The 26255-nt window shown below is 43.1% G+C and overlaps 2 protein-coding genes across 2 annotated transcripts; one reads left to right on the top strand and one right to left on the bottom strand.

The window, feature by feature from the left end:
- The first annotated feature begins 29 nt into the window (after positions 1-29).
- Kif20a (kinesin family member 20A) lies at positions 30-8104 on the top strand. The gene is made up of 19 exons (XM_048442482.3): positions 30-180; positions 599-781; positions 2136-2225; positions 2316-2435; positions 2954-3092; positions 3193-3380; positions 3459-3588; positions 3763-3957; positions 4044-4155; positions 4255-4323; positions 4469-4612; positions 4734-4899; positions 5008-5172; positions 5301-5440; positions 5552-5654; positions 6235-6430; positions 6625-6716; positions 7093-7230; positions 7594-8104. Exons 2-19 carry the CDS (start codon positions 620-622, stop codon positions 7906-7908), a joined length of 2664 nt encoding a protein of 887 aa, XP_048298439.3. The 5' UTR covers positions 30-180; positions 599-619; the 3' UTR covers positions 7909-8104.
- Cdc23 (cell division cycle 23) lies at positions 8084-26255 on the bottom strand. Its single transcript, XM_048442483.3, has 16 exons — positions 26064-26255; positions 25903-25975; positions 21646-21783; positions 19838-19880; positions 19337-19442; positions 19087-19219; positions 16554-16731; positions 16375-16472; positions 16167-16248; positions 11980-12133; positions 11747-11866; positions 11393-11468; positions 11003-11064; positions 9973-10051; positions 9778-9897; positions 8084-9550 (listed from the first exon to the last, which is right to left on the bottom strand). The coding sequence occupies exons 1-16, from the start codon at positions 26222-26224 to the stop codon at positions 9380-9382; spliced, it is 1794 nt and encodes a 597-aa protein (XP_048298440.3). The 5' UTR covers positions 26225-26255; the 3' UTR covers positions 8084-9379.

Here is a 26255-nt window from a genome sequence, read left to right as displayed (position 1 = left end):
TGTCTCCGCCCCCCTTCGCTTTCTGATTGGCCCGACGAGCTCAGCGCGCAATTTAAAACATTGTAAGAGGAACAAAGCTGCGCCTCGTGGGCGGAGTTGTGCTCTCCGCTAGCTAGAGCCTTGGTTCTGCTGCTGGGTGGAAGCTGGGATCCGAGAAGCAGCGAGGTAGACCGTCTTCGGGTAAGTGCGCTTAGGCTGGAGCCCGGTTTATCATCTCTTGCCTGCGTGGCATAGTCCACAGAACTCCTTCGTGTCTTTTCTAATTCCCGAGTTCTCACCGTGATCTTTGGAGTGAGGTTGGAAGAGTACCCTAGGGATCCTGAAGCACACCTGCACTGGTAGGCCTGTAGACAGACTCTGGGGAACGCTAGATATCTCTTGGTGCCAAGTCGCCCTCAGAAATGCAGCCTCTAGCTGAATTATTTTTCTCATTCTCTTCCTCTTGTCTGATAATGGTATGTAGTCGCGACAGAATGTCCTGGGCAAGGTTATTCCACTCACCAGGGAATTGTTAACCTACAGGTTTGCAGTTTTTCTGCATTAATGCTCTTCGACCCATTTACTCTTGTTTCTTGTTTGTTTGTGGTTTTTATTTTAGACGTTGGCTGACTCTCTTGCTATGTCTCACGGGATCCTTTCTCCGCCAGCGGGCTTACTGTCCGATGAGGATGTTGTTGTCTCCCCCATGTTTGAATCCACAGCTGCAGATCTGATGTCTGTGGTTCGAAAGGACCTGTTGTCAGACTGCTCTGTCATCTCCACCTCTCTGGAGGACAAACAGGTAAAGGAGTTGAGTGGCTTAGGGGCAGAAAATGATAGCCTCAGCTTAACAATTCTTTATTCAAGGTAGTATGAGATCAAAGACCACTAATCCCGAAGAAGTGAAAGATCAATTAAAAATTAAGGGCAAAGCTGGGCCTTCTGGCCCACGCCTTTAATCCCAGAGGTAGGTGGATCTCTGAGGGCAGCATGATCTACATAATAAGTTGGTGCCAGGACAGCCAGGACTACACAGAGAAACCCTGTCTCAAAAAATCAAAACACAAAAGAGGGCAAACAAGTGGAAAATAAAGTTTATATCCATAAGAATATTATTGACATTATAGTCACGAGATACCCCATTGTTAAATCATAGGTACAAGGATGTGAGAATGCATGTTTGGTATGTCCTAGGTTCAAATCTCAGCACTGCATACAATTGTTTGCCCAGAACCGTGGTGGCCTTAACTAGGTAGAATGGAATTCATGTTTTAGTAATTATAGCTGCCAAAGCTTTAGCCTTTCTTTTGTAGGCCAAAAATTTCTCAGTAATAGCTCTATTCATGTTTGGAGCCAAATTTTATTGGAGAGAGGCTGCCCTGTGCTTGGCAAGATGTTTAGTGGCATTTCTGGCCTCTAGCCACTAGATGCAGTATCTCTTCACTAACTAGAACTCAGTGTCCTTGGGAGTAGAGAGACATTCTCTAAATATCTGCTGAGTAAATGAAGCAATTGCTATTTAGTTTCGTCCTTCAAAACTTTGTTCATGGTCTCCTAATTACTATGATGAAATGGGGATTCAGGCATGCCTACTCTTGTTATTGTTGGATGTATGTTTTGTATGGATGGATATGTGATGGGGGATACGTACATGTAGAAGTCAGAGGACAACTTTGGATTTCTGTGATTGAACTCAAGTTGGCAGGCTTGTTTAGCAAGCTGAGCCATCTTACTAACCCAATTTTCATTAAGATTGGGTTAAGAGCCCTTCTTGCCAGAGAACCTAAGTTAAATAAACAAAAGTTGTTTATTCTGAAATAGTCTTTGTAATCAAGACTGGCTTTAAATTTCTGATTCCCCCATTTCTTCCTACTGGATGTTGGGATTATAAGCAGGATGCATGGTGTGTGCTGGTTTTCAAATATCAACCGATTCTAACACAGATCATTGGTATAGCAAGCCAGATTTGCAGGACAGTAATGAGACAGGGAAGGGTAACAAAGTTCATGCGCACTAGAATTATTGTGGAACCAAAGAATAGTTGCACAGGGCTACTTAAGGTGGAATGTGGAATTGGTAGCATGCTTGCTAGGAACTGGGTTGTTTGCCCATTTGCTTAGAAGTTAACTCTGTGTCCTGGCTGGAATCTGTTACAGACTCCGTTTGAGGATACTGCAGAGAGGGTGAAAGTTTACCTTCGAATCAGACCCTTTTTAACTTCTGAGTTGGACCGACAGGAAGATCAGGTGAGGATGTAAGGTGAAATGGTATAGTACAAAAGAGGCTCACTAGGAATTTTTTTTTACTGTGCTAACCTCTGCTTTCTACCTTCTCAGGGCTGTGTCCATATTGAGAATACAGAAACTCTTATGCTACAAGCACCCAAAGACTCCTTTGCCTTGAAGAGCACTGAGAGGGGAATTGGTCAGGCCACCCACAAATTCACCTTTTCCCAGGTATGCAATACTGGTGTATGAACTAGACCCAACACTCGGGAAGTTTTATTTGTTCTTTAAAAGATTTCTACCTGAGTGATAGTTCTCTATATATGTATCTATTAATTTTGGGGCCCTTGCTATGTGCTAATCAGTGTGCTAGGTACTTTATGTACATTCATTCCTGCTGATGTTATCACCTCTTCCCTGAGAAGCATACTGTGGCTCATAGTACAGTGAAGGTATTTTGCTGATGCCATAGAGCTAGTAAATGGGAAGACAGCGCTGGGATCCAGATCCAGCCAGCCATCTCCAAACCCATGCTTACAACCAATGATATTTATCCCCTTGTACGCAGTGTCACAATAGCATTAGGTATTTAATTTGGAAGGGACTAGCAGAGAGTGACTGAGTCTTCGACATTTAGGAACAGCTGGAGTTCAGCAGGACCCCAGGGAAGGAATACACCTACTAGTCCTGCGCAGGAAACAGGTGGCAGGTGAAGTATGGCAGGCCTCTGATAACAGGTCTGTTTCTAGATATTTGGGCCAGAAGTGGGCCAGGCGCCCTTCTTCAACCTGACTGTGAAGGAGATGGTAAAGGATGTACTCAAAGGGCAGAACTGGCTCATATACACATATGGAGTCACCAACTCGGGGAAGACGTACACAGTTCAAGGTAAGTAGTAAGCTTGAGCAGGGTTGTTAACCAGCATCTAATGGTTGTCTTTACCTTTTGATTGCCTGAATAAAAGATATTATCTCTGATATTCTTCCAGGTACTACTAAGGATGGGGGGATCTTGCCCCGGTCCCTGGCTCTCATCTTTAATAGTCTCCAAGGCCAACTTCATCCGACACCTGATCTGAAGCCCTTGCTTTCCAGTGAAGTAATCTGGCTAGACAGCAAACAGATTCGCCAGGAGGAAATAAAGAAGCAATCCTTACTAACTGGAGGCCTCCAAGAGGTAAAGTAGTAATAAAGCTGGGATAAAGGGTACAGATTTGAGGAAAGATTTGTGCTTATCTTCTCTTTGCTCCTTCAGGAGGAGCTGTCCACCTCCTTGAAGAAACGTGTCCACATTGACAGTCGGATAGGTACCAGCACCAGCTCTGACAGTGGCATTGCCGGGCTCTCTTCGACCAGTCAGCTCAGCAGCAGTAGCCAGCTGGACGGTACGTATACGTGGGCTGTGCTGGGCAATGGTGGGGACCCACTCCCTACCCCAATAGCTCTAAGGGCTGTAGGTCAGAGATTAAAACCTGAAATCCACCTTTTGAAGTTCCTATAGACCAAGGCAAGATGAACTGCTCCGTGGTTAATGACCTACACATTGATTTTTCTCACAGTAACAAGTCATTCATGGGCACAGCCAGACACTGCCCCAGTAAGTGTCCCAGCAGACATCCGCTTCTCTGTTTGGATCTCCTTCTTTGAGATCTACAATGAATTGCTTTATGACCTGTTAGAACCACCTAACCATCAGCATAAGAGACAGACACTGCGGCTGTGTGAGGATCAGAATGGCAATCCTTATGTGAAAGGTATACAAAGGTAGAGGAGGTTGGTAGAAAACCTGGAGGCATGTAGGGAAAAAAGGGGGCTAAGTGTTCCCACCTCTTGGCCCCAGACCTCAACTGGATCCATGTTCGCGATGTTGAGGAAGCCTGGAAACTCCTGAAAGTGGGTCGTAAGAACCAGAGTTTTGCCAGCACCCACCTGAACCACAACTCTAGTCGCAGGTGAGTTGTGAGAATTAACTCTTCTCAGTGTCTAGGAAGCTTTAGCCCTCAACCTGATCATGGGTAACATGATAGTGATTTTTCTCTTCTCCTTTTCAGTCACAGCATCTTCTCAATCAGAATCTTGCATCTTCAGGGAGAAGGGGATATAGTGCCCAAGATCAGTGAGTAAGTTTTTCCACTTAGTAATTTGATCATCTTGGTCACCTAGTTATAGGGGCAAAGGGTAATAATTCTCAAAGGAACTAGCTGTTCCCAGAATTATATAAGCTATGAGTTCCTTACATCAGGTCCTACACTTTATTCCATCCAGACTGTCACTCTGTGATTTGGCTGGCTCAGAGCGCTGCAAAGATCAAAAGAGTGGCGAGCGGCTAAAGGAGGCAGGAAACATTAACACTTCTCTGCATACGCTGGGCCGCTGTATTGCTGCCCTGCGGCAAAATCAGCAGAACCGGTAAGCTGTGGGCTAGGATGGCCTGGGGCTTGGTGATTGGGTCAGTTCTACTTCACCACTAAGGATGGTGTTTGGAAGTGCCAGTATGTTCATAGTGCTATTTTTTCTGATTCTGTGCAAGGTCAAAGCAGAACCTGATTCCTTTCCGCGACAGCAAGTTGACTCGTGTGTTTCAAGGCTTCTTCACAGGTCGAGGCCGTTCATGTATGATTGTCAATGTGAATCCCTGTGCATCTAATTATGATGAGACTCTTCACGTAGCCAAGTTCTCAGCCCTTGCCAGCCAGGTATGAAGCTATAGGCATGATGATTGTACTTAATCTGGACTGGCAACCTTAAGATAATTCTTAGAAACTAGTAAACGAACCAATTAAGTTTTTCTTTTCCTTCTCTAGCTTGTGCATGCCCCACCTATGAATTTGGGAATCCCATCCCTGCATTCATTCATCAAGGAGCATAGTCTTCAGGTATCCCCTGGCTTACAGAAAGGGGTCAAGACTGACTCAGACCTTGATGACCATCCTGAAAATGAAGCTGACATCTCTATGTATGGCAAGGAGGTGAGAATACAAGAAGTCTCTAGGATAGCAGTTTGATGGCTGCACATTTTCCATAGGGTGCTCCAGATTGGTTCAGGCCTTTTACTGCAGAAGGATCTTAAGATCTCTGACAGGTACGTTCTTCCTAGGAGCTACTGCAGGTGGTGGAAGCCATGAAAACACTGCTTTTAAAAGAACGACAAGAAAAGCTGCAGTTAGAGATGCAGCTCCGCGAGGAAATTTGCAACGAGATGGTAGAACAGATGCAGCAGCGGGAGCAATGGTGCAGGTACTGCTGAGTGGCCCCTTCTAGTGAGTCACCTGTGAGAGGGGACAGAAGACTGGGGCACAGGGTTGTCCCTCAGTTTCACTCAGAATCCTCACTACCCTCTTCTGTCAGTGAGCATTTGGACAACCAAAAGGAACTACTGGAGGAAATGTATGAAGAGAAGCTGAAGATCCTCAAGGAATCATTGACAAGTTTCTACCAAGAAGAGATTCAGGTGAGTTTGCCCCATCCAGTCCCGACTGCCATGCAGACTTATGTCACTTGGTTGTCTGAGATGAACAAAATTTTACTTATATTTAATTATTGATTGGTTGATTGATTGATTTTTTTTTTTTTTTTGGACGGGATTTCTCTGTGTAACAGTCCTGGCTTTCCTGGAACTCTCTGTAGACTAGGCTGACCTCAAACCCATCTGCCTCTGCTTCCTGAGTGCTGGGATTAAAGGTGCATGTACCTACCTAAGTTTTATAAACTCTAGTAAGAACAGGCATATAACTCATTTTTCTTCATTTCTCTTAGTGCCTCGTAGTTAACTGAATTTAAACTCAGGGTTTAGCGTCAAGATTTATGTCATTTATTCGGGCAGTAGTGCCATAGGCCTTTAATCCCAGTATAGGCAGGCAGATCTCAGTGCGTTCTAGGCCAGCCTGGTCTACCAAGTAAGTTCCAGGACAGAACTGCTACACAGAGAAACTCAAAAAAGAAATTAAAAAAAAAAAAAAAGTTCATTTAATCTGGTCCTTTGGTTATTTCTCTGACCCTGGACAGAATTTTGCTCTCTGCTTCCCTCTTAGGAGCGGGATGAAAAAATTGAAGAGCTAGAAACTCTGTTGCAGGAAGCCAAACAGCAACCAGTGGCTCAAATGTCAGGGTCTGAACTGTCCTTACGGCGGTCACAAAGGCTGGCAGCTTCTGCCTCCACTCAGCAGCTCCAGGAAGCTAAAGCTAAACTAGAAAAATGCAAAGCAGAGCTAATCTCTACCACTGAAGGTGAGGAAAGAAGGTGGAGGCTCAACAGTGGGCTTGGGTGGGGGAAGAGCTGGCATTCACTCAGTCCCTCTGGCTCCAGCTCCAAGCTACATCTACCCACATCTCACTCCATCTGCTTGCTGCTGTTAAAGAGGTAAGCCCAAAGCTGAAAAGCCATGTATTAAATGTGTTTATATTCTGTGTTAACCTCTCAGAACCGCAAAAGTACCAGCAAATGTTGGAACCACCAGCCATAGCCAAGCCCTTCACCATTGATGTGGATAAGAAGTTAGAGGAGGGCCAGAAGGTATGTAACCTTTCTGTTATCAAAGGGAATTTATGTGAGAGGGTTTTGGTTTTTTGGTTTTTTTTTTTTTTTTTGGCTTTTTTGTTTTGTATTTGGGTTTGTATGTGTGTCCTCTGAGAATGGCTATTTCATTCAGAAAGCCAGCTTTTGTTCTTACTTTACATTTATTTATTTGTGTGTGGTGATATGGAAGCCACATGGGTTTCATGTGGCTTCCTGGGATTTAACATTTAACTCAGAATGTCAAGAATTGTCAGAATGGTGGGGGACAAGTGCCCTCACCAGCTAAGCCATCTCACCAGCCCCCAGCCTTGAGTCTGTCGTCAAATGGCTGCTGTGATTGGTTTTGGCACACTCTTGATTCCTGCTCTTTCAGAATATAAGGATGCTAAGGATAGAGCTTCAGAAAATAGGACAGTCTCTCCAGTCAGCAGAAAGGGCCTGCTGTCACAGCACTGGGGCAGGAAAGCTTCGCCAAGCCTTGACCAATTGTGATGACATCTTAATCAAACAGGTGAGGGCAGCCTAGATACTCCTCCCCTTTCCAGCCCCTTCCATTGTCTATGTGAGAAGGCCTTGAACTGAGAACAGAAGAGAAAGGTGTACTAGTGAAAAGTTGTCATGGTGGGGGTGGGACCCAGGGCCTCATGCATGCTATGCAGGCACTTTACCACTAAGCTATGACATTTCTCGTTGGTGTATACTGATGCCAGAGCTCTTAAAAGGCTAAACAGAAATGTTCACTTCTTAGACTGATACCTAGGGCAGACTGAAATGTTTTTAGAAGATGATGGGGTCTCACTGTGTAGCTCTGGCTGGCCTAGAATGTAGAAATGCTGGGGTTAAAGGTTCAATCTCTAACTTTTATGTTTCTTAGAACCAGACCCTGGCTGAGCTACAGAATAACATGATGCTAGTGAAACTGGACCTTCAGAAAAAGACAGCCTGCATTGCTGAGCAGTATCACACTGTGCTGAAGCTCCAAGGCCAGGCTTCTGCTAAAAAGCGGTTGGGAACAAACCAGGAAAACCAGCAACCAAATCATCAACCCCCAGGAAAGAAGCCATTCCTTCGCAACTTACTTCCCCGAACACCCACCTGCCAAAGCTCAACGGACAGTGGCCCTTACACGCGGATCTTGCGCTCTCGGCACTCTCCTTTGCTCAGATCTCCTTTTGGCAAAAAATACTAAGGTTGTGGGGATGAAGACACATGCTTGTTGCCCTAAAGTTGGTGAGCTGCTCAACTTATAAGTCTCTTAAGCTCCATATATATATATGTATGTATATCTCCTGAACTGTATCACGAATTATTATATTATAATCACATATATAATCTCATTTTTCATGCACAAATATTATACTGAATAAAGACACTTTATGCTTTTATTTGGATTCCAAACTTAGAAAAATATAAAAAGGGGGACAGAAACTGATATAAATACCATCTGGTCCGTTGGACCCTTGGACAGGAACAGCAATGGGAACCAGCCTAAGGCGCACTATGAAATGAGTCAAATGGCGATACATATTCATTCAAAAGGTTTTGTTTTGTTTTTTGTTTGTTTGGGTTTTTTTTCAAGACAGGTCTTACTATGTAGCTCAGACTGGCCTGGAACTTGCTGGGTAGACAGCTAGTCTCAAAACATCCACCTGCCTTCAAAATGCTAGGATTAAAGACGTGCACCACCATGCACAGCTAGTTTCAAAAGTAAAAGGGGAATAAAAATATTCTGAGCACAAGAGAAGGAAGATTACATCTTAAACACAGAATGATCACTAGCATCATATAGCACAAACATTCAAGTGTATCTGAAACTACAAGAACAGAGGATGATTCCCTCAACCTTGCAGACAAGGTTGAAAACAAAGTATTCTTTGGAGATAAAAGGAAAAAACAATTACATCAAGCATTAACTAAAAGATATCAGCATGAATTTTAATATCTAAAATAAAAAAAGGTATTTTCAAATGTCCACAAAGTTATCTGTAATCTGGTCTCCTTGTGTTGACTTTCGTCAGGGTATAGCTGATGCTGTAGCCATCCTGGCCCTCAATATGAGCTACAGTTCATGCTCACAGACTTCCACTTGAAAGGTCTTAGAAGACTCCCTTCCAAAGCTGTCTCCCAAAGATCATATGAATAGCTACATTCTAATCCTAATCTCTGACATCAGAATAGAGACCACACTGCACAACGAAGGTCAGTCTACCCAGGCCTCACAACACATGCCTGTGATGCCATCGTAGGCTACACAGACAACCCTGTCAACACCTGACCTCACTACACCAGAAGACAAGCAGGATAGTCTTTACTCCCCCCTTTGCCTATCCCACTCCAGCAGCATTAAACCTTGTTTCTGTAGCATCACTTATGGTAAAGTGCTGTAAAAGGGATTTTTGGAGGTGGGGAGACTATGGGAGGGCCAAGACCTGCTATTCTGAATAGAAGGGAGAAGTGCTGGCTGACAGAAGACAGACAGTACCTGTCCTCCGCCATATTTCTGTCTACCTCTGAAGGTGATTCCGTAGGCTGTCCCCAAGGCTGTTTCTATCTGTAAAAATGAGAAGAGCTTAGGTCCTTGGGAGAACAGGTGTGGCTGTTCTTTACCGGAGGTAAGGCTTAATACTGGTCTAGCAGTGCGCTGCCTTGAGAGCTGTCAACTATGGCGTGACTGAAGACAGGTTGAGTGGAGAAACTCTGCGTGTAGGCGTGTTGTTTGCAGACAGGGAGGCAGGGAGGAAAAAGGTACCAGGCGTGTCAGTGCTCGGCGTCTCCCCTTGGTTCCGCAGCTGTAGGATCTGGCGGAGCAAGGCCTTACCTTCTTCCCGCGTCTGAAACAAAGTCACAGCTGTTTCAAAATGTGTTCAATGCTATTCTCAAAAGCTGGTTCTTAAAATACTGTTCAGAACATTCCTTACAAATAAAAGGAGTCTTGTCCCCTTAAAAAAAAAGGAAGTAATGGATGACTCCCACAAGTCAAAGTAAGCTTCCCGGCAAAACCATGTAAAGACCACATGTTTTGTCCTGAAACCCAAACCTTTTAGAATCCAATACTCACATCATTGAATGCACAGCACTTCTGGGCACAAGTTGAAGCTTCATCCCACAACTTGCATTTAAAATAGTACTGGGCCAGGTAGCGGAAGGCTGTGCTCTCCTCCAAGTGCTCCACTACTTCCTAGATAAGGAAAGCAAGCATGACTGAGGTGACAAGAACCCGTCAGTGACACAGCTCTCATGCTCTGACACATACCCCACACGAATAGATATCTTGGATGTATTTGATGTAACACTGGGCAGCCTGCTCTGACTCAGTCAACTGTTCATGAAGCCTACAAAAGAAATTGGGCTTTAAATAAAAGACCACAAAGCAAGTCAGATATTAAAAGGTAAAAGCATAAATAAAACCTGAAATGACATATAAACAAGTAAATTTTAACATAAATAACATGTTGAGACCCAGAATACAATCAGTGCCTATTAAGTGATTACTATGGTACACGGCTTCAATCCACCAGCACTAGGAAGGCAGAGACGGGATCTCTGGTCTACACAGAGAAACCCTTTCCTAAAAAACAAACAAACAAAAAATGACAACAACAACAAAAAGCAAAGTGTCTACCAGTGCTACATAGTAAGACCATGCCTCAAAAAAAAAAAAAAAGTTACATAAGGGCTAGGTGAGATGGCTTAGCACTCGAAGGCACTTGAAACAAAGCCTGATACTGAGTTCAATTCCCAGGGCCCACATAATGGTGGGCGTCCCCGACCTCCACATGCACATACCACAAACATATACATAAAATTTAAAAACTTCTTAAAAAAGAGTAGTTGACTTAAACTGGTAATTGGATAATATACCCTTGCAAAAATTTCCTGCTAACACTGGTAAGAATGAAAGCGACAGCCAACAGCTGACTACTTCTGAGCAATTCTCCCATGCACACAGGCCCTGATGCATGCTAGGCGAGTCCTCGACCACTCAACTACATGTCCAGTCCACTCAGATCTTTTTTAGTTCATTTTTCATCTCTTGCCTAATAGGAAATCTATTCCAATTCAAGGTGAAGTGGAACTCTCTAGAGTCAAGAGGCTAAAGCCAGAATATAACTTCGTGCCTAGCATGTATAAGGTCCTGGATTCATCTACAACAGAGAAAAGAAATGAGCTGTGCGCGACTGCAGAACCAGTGTTTCCACACCCTTTCCACACCCTGCTCCATGCCCACACTCATGACACGACCTCAGGAAAACCAGCACAAGTATCAGAAACATTGCACTCACTTTGCCAGCTTCACGAGAGCCATTTTCTCCACATCTCCCACAGCATATGCTCTCCAATAACACTGTTGAAGAATAAACTGGTCACTTCTGACACTGCCCATGTACAACAACTAATCACATCAACGCTAAGACCACGCAAGCCTTCTAGAAATGCAGGCTTACACAATACACAGCATTTTTCCTGTTATATAGGTCCAGGCTATACATGTAGACATTCACACTGATAATCTCAGCCTACATTTCTTTTATCCTATGCACCTACAAAATATTCAGACTTTGCTACACACAGATCAGAATATGTGGGAGGAGGGGACTACAGCACTGTACAGCTCAATGTCCTTCTGAACAACATATTTCTGCTTAAATTCTCCAGGCCAAAATTTGAGGTACCTTTTTGGCTTCCACTAGTTGATTGAGTTTCTCATAACATTCTCCTAAGGCAACCAGCATACGAGAATCATTGGGACTATGAAAAAGGGTAACAAATAGTTAGAGCAAAGACTTTACCAAAACCTCAAGTCCTCACATGAAAGGTTAGTCTCTACTATTTCACACTATTCCCAATCTATGCAAGGACTGTTCTTCAGTTAATGCTTCATTTAATTACATACTTTGTGTTTATAATTATCCGATAAACCCACTAGTAGAGAAACTAAGTAAAAATGACCAGACCCACACCCTTTAGTTCTGAGACAGAATTGGTATCTTATCAACCCTTTCCACATTGTCAAGAAACCAACTTACCGCAGCTGGTGGGCCCGTCTATAATAATAAAGGCAATAAAATGGCATCTTAAGGATTTCATAGGTCTGTCCAAGGCCATACCAAGCTCTGTAGTCTCTCTTGTTGACCTCAATGGCATGTCTAAGAAAATAGACAAAACAGAAACATGGCAAAAGAATTAAGGTTAGCAACACATAGGCTTAGCGGAGGCTCCTCCTGTTCCACTCGTCCCTCCAACCCAACTGGACGCTCACCGGTAAGCCTGGATAGCAGCAGATGTGTTTTTCATTTCCATGTACTCATGCCCCATCAACGTCCAGGCCCCTAGATACCTAGGGTTCAGCTTTAGGGCTCTCTGGAAATATAAGGCTGCTTTCTCATGCTGGGAGCGTAAGCTATAGTAATTGCCTGATAAAGAAAAAAACAAAATGATTCACAGTAAACACACACACACACACACACGTACACATCAATAAAAATAAAGGGGCAGGAGAGATGATTCAGTGGCTTAAGAACACTGGCTGCTCTTCCAGAGGATCCGAGTTCAATTCCCAGCACCCATGTAGCAGTTCACAACTACCCATAACTCCAGTGCCAGGGGGCATGATACAGGCATGACATACATACATAAATACATATGGGCAAGCACTAATAAACATAAATAAACCCTTAAAGATAAATTAATATAAACATAAAAAATTAAAAACTGTTCCCCTCATTTCTTTATTTTATCTTCTACAGATACAGCACTTATATACATTTTGTAATATAAGAATTTTAGGCTGGGCAGTGGTGGTGCTTGCCTTTAATCCCAGCACTTGGGAGGCAGAGGCAGGTGGATCTCTGTGAGTTTGAGGCCAACCTGGTCTTCAAGAGCTAGTTACAGGATAGGCTCCAAAGCTACAGAGAAACCTTGTGTCAGGAAAAAAAAAGAGAGAGAGAGAGAGATTTTTCCATAGCATTCTTTAGTTTGGTATTTATTTGTTTTTGTTTTCTGAGACAAGGTTTCTCTTTGTAGCCTTGGTTGTCCTGGACCCACGCCATAGTTCAGGATAGCCTCCTAGGATTAAAAGAGTACACCACCACGCCTGACTTGAATTTTATTTGTTTAGATTAGTGATTCTAAACTAGATCATTTTCAACCTAGACTTCAAAGGAATTTCTCAAAAGGATTAAAAAGGTAGAGAGCTCTGAGCTTCTTAACCAAGAATCATAGCATTCTATTACAACTGTCTGTGAAAAGACAAATTGAAGAGTCGGGGCTGGAGAAATGGCTCAGCGGTTAAGAGCACTGACTGCTCTTCCAGAGGACCCGAGTTCAATTCCCAGCACCCACATGGCAGCTCACAACTGTCTGAAAATCTGGTTCCAGGGGACCTGACACCTTCAAACCAATGCACATAAAATAAAAGATAAATAAATCATTAAAAAAAAAGATTTTAAGAGTCTAAAAGCTAACCTGTCTTAACATGAGTCGTGAATGAATAGGCAAATATGGTAGAGCTAAACAATGGGACCCAATCCAGGAAGAAAACAGATTGCTTTAGATGCTACAACATTTGTGAGTCTTAAAAGCGTGTTGGATGAATGGGTGGGAAAAGCTTTAAATCCGCATTTGGGAGGAAAAAGCAGGCAGAGTTCTGTGAGTTTGAAGCCACTCTGGTCTACATAGTAAGCTCTAGGCAGCCAGGGGAAAAAATCATTTACATAAACTTCCTATGAGGCAAAATTATAAGCTAGAAAGTCAACCAGTGGCCTGGGGCATGGGAAAAACAAAGGAAAATTGTTAGGTTGATGGAGTCAGACTGCAATGTTGCTGGAAAACTCCCTTCAGCCATGAACTTAACACAGCAAGTCCTGTGGCTGGCTCTCCGTCCCAATAAAGCTTTTCCTCCTTTAAGGAACCAAGTCAAATTGTCATGAGACTTGAAGGGGTTTCCTTCTTTTTTAAAAACTATATTTTTTCATTTATTAGTGCTGAACAATGAATCTGGGGCCTAGGCAAGCACTCTACCGTTGAACTCAGTTCCAACTTGAAGGGATTTTCATGACGTACAGAAAAATAAAGAGCATAGGTAAGAATATAATTTAACTACTTTTACATCATATCTGACATATGTGTGTAATTTTTTATCAGTAGTTATCAACCTGTGGGTCACAGGTCCTTTGGGATTTGAATGACCCTTTCACAAGGACAACCTAGGACTATTTTTATTCCTATTTTATTTTATGTTTTATGAAAACATTGTTTTCATTACAGTTACATTATAATTCATAACAATAGCAATAAAAATAATTTTAGAGACTGGTGAGCTCACAAGAGTGAGCTCCAGGACAGACTCCAAAGCTACATAGAGAAACCCTGTCTCAAAAAACAAAACAAAACAAAACAAAAAAACAATGCATGAACCACCTTTCTTTGCCGGGCGGTGGCGCCTGCCTTTAATCTCAGCCCTCGGGAGGCAGAGGCAGGCGGATCTCTGTGAGTTTGAGGCCAGCCTGGTCTACAAGAGCTAGTTCTAGGACAGACTCCAAAGCTACAGAGAAACCCTGTCTCAAAAAACCAAAAAAAAAAAAAAAAAAAAAAAAAAAAAAAAAAAAAATTAAAACATTTTTTGGGCTGGGGGATCACAACATGAGGAACTGTATTAAAGGGTCACAACACTAGGAAGGCTGAGAACCACTGTTATATATGGGATAAAAACACACACTCAAACAAGTATAATAAAGAGAAAAAGCGCAACAACCAAAACAAAATTCCACAACTGCCCCCTTTAGTTGGATGTAGTGATCCCACTTAGGAGGATGAGGCAGGTCTGCCTAGAGCTGCAGGTCACTTTGGGCTACACAGTAAATTCCAGTCCAGCCTAGGCTATAGGCTGAGACCTTACCTCAAAAATCAAAATAAAATTTCCCTTATGTATAAATTATATGTGCACAACAAGCCAGTGAAACATAGATTTCAATATATATTAACTTGCAGAGAACATGAGATATTGTTAAATAAAATAATGAAAATTTGAAGTTATTACATAAAAGATTCCATTTTGGTAAGTTGTTATCAACAAAAATTCCTGGTATGCTTTTAAAATGGTTTTATTAGAAATTAACTATATTCTGTTTCTACTCTATGTCTGATTATTTGCGTTCAAACTCAATTTCATGTTCACCTAGAAGCTTTAAAGCAACAGGGTTTCATGCCCTCTATAAGAATATCTTTGTTGCCAGGGAAAACAGGTCATGCCTTTAAACCCAGTACTTAGGAGGCAGAGGCAGGAGGATGTTTCTGAGGTCTAGGTCAGCCTGGTCTACACAGTCAGTTCCAGGAAAGTCAGGGCTCTGGAGACAGACTGTGTCTTTTAAAAAAACAAAGCGAGTACACCTACACCTGCAATCTCAATGCTTGAGAGTAATCAGGAGGCTAAGGTCACCCACAGTCACACAGTGAATGGTAGATATGGATCCTGTCTGGAAAACAAACAACCAAATACTAGCTGGGTGGGGCAGCACACTGTGAGCTCGGCCTCTGGGAGGTGTTAGAAGAATCAGCAGTTCAGGGTCATCCTCCACTGGTTACAGGCCAAGCTGAAGCAGGATGAAGCTAACTGAGAGAACTATCTCAGAAAAACAAAAGAAAGCCAAAGGGAGTTCTTGGAGAGGCGCCTCAGCAGCCAGCAGCTAAGGGTGCACACTGCCCTTAGAGGGCACCTGTGTCATGAGGCCCAGAACGATGTGACACATCTATTCTCTGTGGGCACCTGCACTCATAGGCCAAGGCGTGAGCACAAATAAAAGCAGAAAAACTATCATGAGTTACAAGCCAGTAAGGACTAAAGGGTTCTAGGTCATTCTGGGCTAGGGTAAGAGAGACCCTCTCTCAACACCTCTAGGATGGGGCTGAATGATAGCTCATCAGTTCAGAGCACTGCTGTGAACCAAAGGACCTAAATTCAATGTCCAGCACCCACATGGCTGCTCACAACTACTTAGAATTCCAGGTCCAATGACCAAGCCCTCTTCTCGTCTCTATAGAAACCAGGTATATACACGGTACATAGATATACATGCAAACAAAACATCTACACACATAAAATTTAAAATTAAAAACAGAAAAAAAAAACCAGCTGCATGGTAGTGGTGCTCGCCTTTAATCCCAGCACTACGCCCTCCTCCCCCGTGACCCACTTCCTCCAGTGGGGTTCACTGTCCTAAAAGTTATAGAACTAATTTTTATATAGTTATATAGTTAAGAACTATAACTTTCAGAATAATGGTGGTGGCGCACGCCTTTAATCCCAGCACTTGGGAGGCAGAGGCAGGGGATCTCTGTGAGTTAAAGGCCAACCTGGTCTACACTGCAAGTTCCAGCGCTACATATAGAGACTTTGTCTCAACAAAGGGGGAGAGAGAGATCTTAAAAGAAAAAGTAGCCAACTCTCACCAATTACACAGCACGTTTCTACTCGGTATTTATCAATTTCACAGAGGTTATGTGCCAGATAACTCAATTCAGACTTCATGCTCTGGGAAGAAAGAGGAAGATCACGTAAGCCTGAGGAAGCACCCAGAAGGTGTTTATTCTTTAGCTAATGCAAACATGATATCTAATCCAGGAGCTTCATCAAGCTCAATCAAGAGGAACAAATTACCCTGACATAAAGAAGATTGGAGAATGTATCCATATTTTCAATCCTGTAAGGATCTTGTTTTCTCAGCTCATTAAAAATAGAAAGGGCTTTGTCGATATCTGAAAGAGAGAAGGCAGAGTTCAAAACCCAGCTAACTGCACCCCAAGTCTGTCGGCATCCCAGCACCCTTGTTCACTCACCTCTGATATTGTGGTAGGCAACTGCAATCTGGGAAACAATATATGAGCTCTTGGAGAAGCCCACATCAATGAGATGCTGATACTTCTGTAGGGCCTCCTCTATCAGCTGCAACTCTGTGTATATATGAGCCAGGAAGAATTCTTTCATCCAGGTGTCAGGCAAAGACAGGAACTTCAACTAGCACCCGGAGAGAGGGACACACTTAGTATAATCTGGTCTTTCTCCCAAAACAACACCAAAGATCATTGCATTCTAAAACAATTCATCACTAAAATCTTAATAGAACATCTACAAATGAATACAGGGTAATCTCACTGAATTTGATTCATAAGCATAATTAGGAGAGAATGGCCCAGTAAGATAGACTTAAACAAACAAACAAACAAACAAAACACAAAATTTGAGAATAAGTAGAATCTAGATAGAATAGAGAGAAGAGGGGAAACAGCATTCCAGCCAAGGGCAATAATAAGAGGACAGTAATTAAAACTAGCTTTGTTTAAGGAAGCTTTGTGTCAAAAAAGTAGACCCCATCACACACTAGAAAACAAGATACAGTTAAGAAACTACTGAAAATTTCTGCCCAAAGTGTTTTAAGATGTCTCCTTCTTGTAATCCCAGTACCCAGGAAGCTGAGACAGAAAGACAGCCATGAATGTGATGTCAGCCTAGTCTTCACAGAGAGACCATCTTTTCAGGCGGCGGTGGTGCACGCCTTTAATCCCAGCACTCCAGAGGCAGAGGCAGGATCTCTGTGAGTTCGAAGCCAGCCTGGTCTACAGAGCAAGTCCTAGGACAGGCTCCAGAGCTACTGAGAAACCTTGTCTCGAGGACCCAAAAGAAAAAAAAAAAGAGCTATGTGTGGTCGTGCACATTTTTAATCCTAGCACCACTCAGAAGGTAGAAGCAGGAGGATGGCTGTGAGCTCAAGGCCAGCCTGAACTACACAGCAAATTCCAAGACAGTCAGACCTACACAGACAAACTCTGTCTCTTCTTTGGGAGGTAAGGCAAGTGGATCTCTGTGATATCCTGGTCTACATAGAGAGCTCAGGTCAGCCAGGCTACATAAAGAGATCACTCTGAGGGGGTAGGGGTGCTCTTGCAGCAGATCTGGGTTCCGTCCCAACACTCACAGGGTGGCTCACAGGTGCCTGTAATTCTAGAGATTCAGATGCTTTCTTCTGACTTCCCTGGGCAACCTGCACACATATGGTGCACATACACGCACCCAGGCAAATACTTGTACACATAAAATAAAACTAAATAAATCTTTTTAAAAACATTCTTAAAAAAGGAATTTTAGAAACTGTGTACAGGATAACTTGGAAATGGAAGAGTGCTGTAAGCCAGAAGCTGGAGAGAAAGTATCTGTTATTAATTAAGTAATCCAGATCTGAGATGCTAGGAGAGGTGACAAGCAGTCAAGAGAAAATTCTCCAGAAGCTGGAGAGAAAGTATCTGTTATTAATTAAGTAATCCAGATCTGAGATGCTAGGAGAGGTGACAAGCAGCCAAGAGGAAATTCCCATAGAAAAGCGACCATAGCACACGAGAAACAGGAGAAAGGCGGCGACAGACTTGGAGGTGTTGAGACTGGATGTCCTGGACTTACAATGCACGTCAGAGGTGGAGAGCTTTCTCAGCTCAGGGAAGGACCTGGAATTAATGCCTACAATGTCCAGAACCAATAGTAACCACTCCCACCCAAACTCAGGGTATCTTGAGTAGTGATAGTAATAATGATCAAGCAGAAAGGAAGAAAAAATTTGATAGGAAAAAGAAGAGAGATTTTGATATGCAAGATGAAAAAATTGCTTTTGCATAATTTGATTTCAAGGGAAGCCTCATGGAGTGGGAATACAAATAAAGATATATTTCCAGACACTGAGTTAGCAGTACAAACCATGGTTGGGGGAACAGAAAAATGAACCCACCTTTAGTTTTTGTAGTTTTTAAAACAAGGTCTTAGTCCTGGCTGGCCTGGACTTCAATACACAGAAGGATTGTGTAAGGATAGCCTTGAACTCATATAGAACCGCCTTCCAGGTGCTGGGATTAAAGGCACTCACCACCAGGCCTGGTCTACCTTTAGCAATTTAGGAGTAACAAAAGGAAGTGTGTTGTTCTATCAACTACTAAAGGACAAAATGAATACTAAACAAAGTTCACAGACAGTAACTAATAAAAAAGATTTCAGGGCAGGGCATAAAGGCACATACCTTTAATCCCAGCACATGGGAGACAGAGGCAGCCTGGTCTACACAGAGTTTCAGGATAGCCAGGGTTACATAGAGAGCCTCTGTCTCAAACAAACAAAAAGCCAGACATGAGAGTACATGCCTATGCTCCCAGGGAGGTAGGTACGTGCAGGCAGAAGAACCACCAGGTTAAATAAACCCTAAGCTACCTAGCAAGTTCACACAAACAGAACAGCGAAGGGGCTGGGGAAAGAAGTTCACAGTGAGAGCATGTTCTCCCCACAACACTACCAAGATTAGCACATTTTCCCATGAAGCTTATGTCAACTTACCATCTCTTTGTCTGTGATCAGGTTACACAGCTCCAACCAGGCTCCCCAGTGCAAAGGCAAAACATGAGTAGCCTCCACAAACACATCAATGGCCTCTTTCACCAAGTCCAGTTTCCGAAGCACCACCCCATACCTGGGAAAGTAAGTCAGAGCCACCAGGGAGGTTAAAGCCCGAGAATGTCTCCTCCCTTCTCCTCTCCTCAAGGGGGCAAACATGCTGCTGAAAGCGCCAACCCCTGGTAACACTCACAGGTAAAGGCCGAATCCATCGAGTCCCCGGGCCTGGTGCTTCCTGCTGAGCTCCACTCTCAGCTCTCGGAGAGCCTCGTTTTTCACCTGTCCTTTCTCTAGGGGTCCTAGGAGAGAAAGAATTATTCATCTGAGGAAAGAATATTCATACACACACACACACACACACACACATTTCTGTTATAATCAACCAAAATTATTCCTGCAACCCCTCACACAACCCATTTACTCAAGATGATGGCTGGTGTGCAGTCATCACAAATCTCAAGTTTCAATTAAAGCTGAATTGTCCACCTTAGGTTGCAGAAAACAAGTATGGGTTAAGGGAAGCAAGCCAAATCCCACAGCAACCAAGAGGTGGAGCTGGGTGGACAACCCGAAACTGAGATAAATCACGAGCCATGGAGTCTACTTATGGTTCCTACAATGGCCTATATAGCATCTAAGTATGCAGACCTGCTTTTTAGTACAAAAGGTTAGACAGGAAAAAGAAAAAACATACCTAGGCTATCAACTGTCTCATCGTCCTTCTTTTTCTCTCCAGACTGTAAGAGAGGGGGAGAATCAATAAACAGGTTTCTCACCTTATTCTAAATGCTTCCTAAAAGCAGCAACCTGACTCTATCTACAAGGCTAACTAAAGTCTTCGCAAAATAACACCTGCCTTATAAACAACTATTCATTCAGGCGTTCCCACTGGCTAAATGTGGAGTACATTGAGCACCAAAGACTTAAATATAATGATGAATTATAGACAGTCAAAAACATGAGAATCCAGCAGGGTGGTGGTGGTGCATGCCTTTAATCCCAGCACTCAGGAGGCAGAGGCAGGCGGATCTCTGTGAGTTCGAGGCCAGCCTGGTCTATGGAATGAGTTCCAAAATGTTTAAGACAACACACAGAAACCCAGTCTTGGGAAAAAAAAAAAACAAAAAAAGAAAGAAAACCCAAGAAAAGCGGCATGTGGTAGTGCATGCCTGTAAACCCGGCACTCTGCAGAGGTACAGGCAGAATAACGGTTCCAGGGCAGCCTGGGCTATGTTACACAGTAGGACAGTATCCAAAACAATTACAAATACAATATTAATTTTACTTTCATTGTCATTTCTTACTTATTTAGGTTTTCTGAGGCAGGTTCTCACTATTATAGCCATAGCTGACCCAGACTTTTCAATAGAGACCAGCCATACAAGGCTGTATTGTTCTTTTTGTCAAAATGTTTAATGAAATAATAAATACACTACAAATGAGTGATAAGTGAGTTTAAAAAACTTTAAATCAACTGAGACTTTTTAAACTCAATTGTAGAATTTTTAGGGTGGGGGCTCCTTTCTTTTTTTATTTTTTGTTTGTTTACCGAGACAGGATCATACTATGTAGCACAAACTGGTCTCAAGCTCTTACTCCTTCTGTGTGGCACCCCAAGCACTAGGGCTCTACGTGTGTACATCGTGTCCTGCTTTCAGGCCTTTGTTTTGAGTTGGGATCTCCACCACTACCTGGCCTGGAACTCACCAGTCACTGTGCAGACCAAGATAGCCTCGAACCTGCTGGAATCCTTAGCTCTCTGCATCTAGAATATGGAGATTATAGACACCACCGCACCCTACCAATTCTTAAGCAGTAGTATCAATGCAATAACCCAAAGAAAATTGTCATCCTGTTAGTAATCACCCTATCTACATTTTTTTTACATTGCTATTTTTTTAAACTTTGTTACTCTTTTTTTTTTTTTCGACTTTGTGTAGCCCTAGTCTGCTAGAAATTCACAAAGATCCACCTGCCTCTGCTTCCGAAGTGCTAGAATTAAAGGTATGCACCACCAGGCTGGCTTCCATTATTATTATTATTATTATTATTATTATTATTACTGCAATATTGTCATTAAGCATATTCACTTGGTGACCTACTACCTAGGTATTTAAAAATTAAACTTTTTCAAGGCTATAAAAATGACTCAGTGGTCAAGAGCACTGGTTGCTCTTCCAGATGGCCCAGGTTCAAATTCCAGCATACACATAACAGTTCATAACCATCTGTAACTCCTGTTTTAGGGAGCCAATGCTCTCTTCAGGCCTCTGCTTGTATCAGGCCCACCCATGATACACATAAATATATGCACATAAAACATTCATATATACACACATATGTATGTATATATACACACACACAAACACACATACATACATACACACATATATACATATACACATATGTATATATAATTTATTTTAAATTAAAATTTTTCCTCTTGGTTCTAAATACAGATGTTTCACTGAAGGCAGAATAACATCTTAAAGTGAACCTCACCAGGTATCTGGAATACATATACAGGAAATAGGCTTTCTTGCTATTGCAGCCATGCAGGAAATGTGCTGCCCGATCATACTCTTTAACATCAAAGTAGGCCTTGGCCAGGGTATAGGCATCCACATCCTGGGCATCCTCCTAGAATAAACAAGGTTATGTGAGTGGTTAAGACTAAGACAGTCAAAGTTCACCTTAAAAAGCATATTCATTAATTTCAAGATATAGGAAAAGAAAAACTATTTCTCCTCCCCCAAAATATGTAAATACATGCATTTATACAGTAGTTTTTAATACATGTATCACCTGTAAAGGCAAAGAATTTTTTTTCCAAAGTATTTTTTTTTCCAAATAAAAAGTGGGGCCTGGCATGGTGGCACAATTCCAGCACTCGGGAGGCAGAGGCAGGCAGATCTCTGTGACTTCAAACCAAGCCCGGTCTACAGAACAGCCAATGACACTCTGTCTCAAAAAAAGAAAAAGAAAAACAAAAAGAAGAAGAAAAGGAAGGAAAGAAGGAAGGTAGGTAGGGGTTTGGGGGTTTGGCTCAATGAGTAAAGTATCTATCACAAGAGAAGAGGGGAGGAAAGTCAAAAGGAGCAAAAAGAAAAGGGGATGGCAGGGAGAAGAGAAAATGGTATCTTGAGGGGAGAAAAAAAGGTCATCTTCATTATTATAATGGTGAATATGCCTGCTTGTCACACACAAGTCTTGGTTTGTTGGGGCCAGCAAGATGACTCAGAATGTTAAGAACACTTGCCACCAAGCCTGAAAACTTGAGTCAATTCCCAGGACCCACACAGTAGGAGAACCAACGCCTGCAGGCCATGGAATAATCCTTCTGTACTCTGTGTGAATGTCACTATGAATGGTTTAATAAACAAGTTGACTGACCAATAGCTAAACAGGATAAAATTAGGTGGGAAAGTCAAATTGAGAATGATGAAATGAGGAAGGGTGGAGTTAGAGAAGTCGCCAGCCAGATGGGCAATGAGTCAGACATTCAAAATATGATAGAGGTAAAAGCGAAGCACCTTGGGGCAGCATTAGACTAATAGGAATGGGTTAAGTTGTAAGTGATAGTTAGTAATAAGTCTGAGCTATTGGCCAAGCATTTATAATTTATGTTAAGCCTGTGAGTGATTATTTGAGAGTGGCTTCAGGACAGGAAAACTGTACCTACTCCTGTAGGCTATTTACTGACCTCCATATATGTACCATGGCATGCATGCATGCACATATATATACAATAAGGAAATAAATAAAATTTTACGTGAATTATAATGAAATTCATCCAAGACAGATATGGTGCCCATAATCTCAGCACTCAGTAGGCAGAGGAAAGAGGATCATTAAAAGCCCAAGGCCAAGCTGGTGTACATATTAAGTCTGAGACCAGCAAACACTACCAAAATGGTTATGCAAAACTGTATAAACATACACACATAAAATAATATTCCTAACTTTTCATGTACCTATGTAACTCAGAAAATTTTACTACTTGGACTATATGGTCTTTACATTTGTATTTTAGAACCAGCAAGATGACTCAATGGGTAAAGGAGCCTGGCACCAAGTCTGAAAACACGAATTTGATACCTAGAACCCACATGGTAGAAGGAGAGAACCAACTCCCAAAAGTCATCTTCTGATCAGTACATGACATGGTAGTACACACCTTTAATCCCAACATTCGAGAGGTAAAGGCAGGCAGATCTCTGTAAGTTTGAGGCCAGCCTGGTCTACAAAGCAAGTTCAGGCCAGCCAGGGTGTCTCTGGGTTACTACTGCTGTAATGAAACACCATGACCAAGGCAACTTGGGGAGCAAAGGGTTTATTTTACTTCAGTTCCCTATCATCAAAGCAGTGAGGGAAGGAACTCAAGCAGGGAGAACATAGAGGCAGGTGCTGATGCAGAAGAGGTGCTGCTTACTGGCTTGCCCATCATGCTTCCTTATAGAACCCAGGACTACCAGCCCAGGGATGGCACTACTCACAATGGACTGGACCCTCCCACATCAAGTTGACATTAAACTGTCTAGCACACAAGGCTACATAATGAAACCCTGTCTCAAAAAATGCCCCTCAGTGAGATCCCATCTCAAAACAAAGAGTGGGGCTGGAGAGAAGGCTCAATTGGTAAGAGGACTGGCTACTCCTGCAGAGGACCTGAGTCTGGATCCCAGCACCCACGAGGCAGCTTAATGGGGATCTGACGCCATCTGCTGGCTTCCATAAGCACCAGGCACGAATGTGCTGTGCGTGCGCGCACACAGGCAAACACCCAGATACATAAAATGAAAACAAATGTTTTTGTTTAAGTAAAAAGAGAACTGATAATATAAAATACAGCTCAGTGTTGAGAGCTTGCTTAGCACAGGTCCTAGATCCAGTACCTAAAAGAGAACAAAACAAAAACCAAATACCTTAAGTTTTAATGTTTACTCTAAATTACAGATCAAGGCAAAATTAGACTTAAACGTTTCTTCCATGACAGTTCCTAGCGAAAAATAAGTAAATACGTGCTCAACAATTCAGCAAAGAGGCTTCTAAGTCAACATATCTCGTAGCAACCTGGAAGCTATTAAACTCACCAATAGCTAACATTTATAATGTCTGTAAGTGTTATGTGAGTTCTTAAAAATTATTTATGTATTTTGCATTTACTTAGAGAGAGTACATAGAGACTTTCAGAAGTCAGTTCTCTCCCTTCATCTTGTGTGGTCCAGGAGTCCAACTCAAGTTGTCAGCATCTTATCTGGCCCAAGTGACATGAAATCTCGAGAAGGGGCTATTTACTGAAGCTCTTCTCTGCTTGAGAGTGTTCATTGTTTACTCATTCAACACAGCTTTATCCTGCTAAGGACAACCATGTGCCTAGGCACTGTGACAGCACAGAGAAATACAAGCTAATGAGACAGATGCAAATCACAGTGACTTTAAAAGCTCATACAAAATACTATATGCCTCATTGCTTTACTGCTTCTAGGAAACTGGAAATTTATTAATATTATCGACAACGGAAAAGGCTGTCACTTTTAGGAGGGAGTGGGAGGGTTGAAGTAGGTGCTTACTCAATAGGCTGGCCTCAAACAATTGGCAATCCCCCTGCCTCAGTACCCCAAGTATTGCAATTACAGGAATGAGCCACCACACCCAGCTGCAGAAAGCTTGCCACCTGCCAACATTGATGGTTTTAGTAGAGAACATGCCTGAAATACAGAAGAAAACCTGCTTGCAAGTCGCCTGCACTCTACCTCCTGCTGCTAACGAGAATGGTTGATTTTACTGAATCGTATGTGCCTAGAACACTTTCGGGGAAGGGGAATGTGACAGGGTTTTTCTGTGTAGCCTTGGCTGTCCTGGAACTTGCTCTGTAGACCAGGCTGGCCTCAAACGCAGAGATCTACCTGCCTCTGCCTCCTGAGTGGGGTTAAAAGCATGTGACACAGGCCAGCCCAAATCCAGACTCTTAATCAATTTGCCGCGAAGAGTTACAGTGTAGAAGAATGATTTCATTCTATTGCAAAAACCTTATTTCATGTTTCTTATTAGCATTGTCCGAGTTGACCTCACACCCTAAAGGCTCCAGGGTTTTGTTTGTTTTTGTTTTCTGTGTGTGAGTGGTTTGGCTGAACGTGTCTGTTCACCTCATGCATGCCTGGTGCTGTCCCACGCCAGAAGCATCGGATCTCCCGGGAACTTTGTTACAGGTAACTTGTTAGCTGCCTCTGTGGATACTAGGAATCAAATACAGCTCTTCTAGAAGAGGAGCAAGTGCTAATTGATGAGCCAGCTCTCCAGGCCAAGGATGAATTTCTTAAAAAGAGATTTCTTTTTCTTTATGTGTATGCATGTGTATCCATAGACCGCATAAGTGTGGGTACCCGTGGAGAACACAGTGTGGGACCCCCTGAAGAGCTGGAGTTGCAAGAGATTTTGAGACGCCTGCTGAGGGTGCTGGAAATCGAACAGAGGTTCTTAACCATTGTGCCATCCCTTCAACCCCATCAAGGCTGAAATCTCAAACAATAATTGTTTACCAATTCTCCCCAGCTTAAGTAACAGCACAGACTACATCTTCCAAGGCACAAGCCACCCCCACACATGAACTCGTTCGTAAGGCCGAGTTCAAACGCTGGCGTTTCAGCTACATCATTTCCACTGAGCAGAGGGCTCTCCTCCAGTGACAGGACGCTGGGGACCTCTTGGGCCGCATCCCTCTGTGGCTAGGGAACGCCACTGTAACGATGTCCTTACCTCTGTAAGAGGCGGCGGCGGCTGCAGCTCGGACAAAGGCAAGGCGGGCAAAGAGAAGGCCAACTCCGCGGACCTGGAACACCACGCAAACTGCATCAGCACGCGAGCCCCCCGCCCGAGGCCGAGATCCAGCACCGCCCCATCCGACCGCGACCTCTCACCATTTGCTGCTGTGAAGCAGACCCCGCTCCCGAGTGAGCCCCGCGATGAGCAGCAGCTGCTTCTTAATTTCTCGCAAGTCTGAGAAATCCGCGCTAGAGGACACGCCCGGTACCGTGGCGCCTGCCGTGGCCACAGAGACTACCGAGGTACTCGCAGCCATTTTCCTCCCTCGGACGCTCCAGCCAATCAGC

Source organism: Myodes glareolus, chromosome 13 (assembly GCF_982192425.1).
Source record: "Myodes glareolus chromosome 13, mMyoGla1.1, whole genome shotgun sequence".
Taxonomy (NCBI): domain Eukaryota; kingdom Metazoa; phylum Chordata; class Mammalia; order Rodentia; family Cricetidae; genus Myodes; species Myodes glareolus.
The sequence above is the reverse complement of the archived record's forward strand: the minus strand, read 5'-3'. Positions and strand labels throughout refer to the sequence as shown.

Bases quoted from the DNA above. Each gene is read 5' to 3' on its own strand.
- Kif20a (XM_048442482.3), top strand. From the start codon at position 620: ATGTCTCACGGGATCCTTTCTCCGCCAGCGGGCTTACTGTCCGATGAG. The intron at 3,589-3,762 runs GTACGTATACGT...TTTTTCTCACAG, and splicing joins CAGCAGTAGCCAGCTGGACG to TAACAAGTCATTCATGGGCA. The intron at 5,655-6,234 runs GTGAGTTTGCCC...CTTCCCTCTTAG, and splicing joins TCTACCAAGAAGAGATTCAG to GAGCGGGATGAAAAAATTGA.
- Cdc23 (XM_048442483.3), bottom strand. From the start codon at position 26,224: ATGGCTGCGAGTACCTCGGTAGTCTCTGTGGCCACGGCAGGCGCCACG. The intron at 19,220-19,336 runs GTGAGTGTTACC...TTACTTTCCCAG, and splicing joins GATGGATTCGGCCTTTACCT to GTATGGGGTGGTGCTTCGGA. The intron at 16,473-16,553 runs GTGAGTGAACAA...TCTCTCTTTCAG, and splicing joins TGCCTACCACAATATCAGAG to ATATCGACAAAGCCCTTTCT.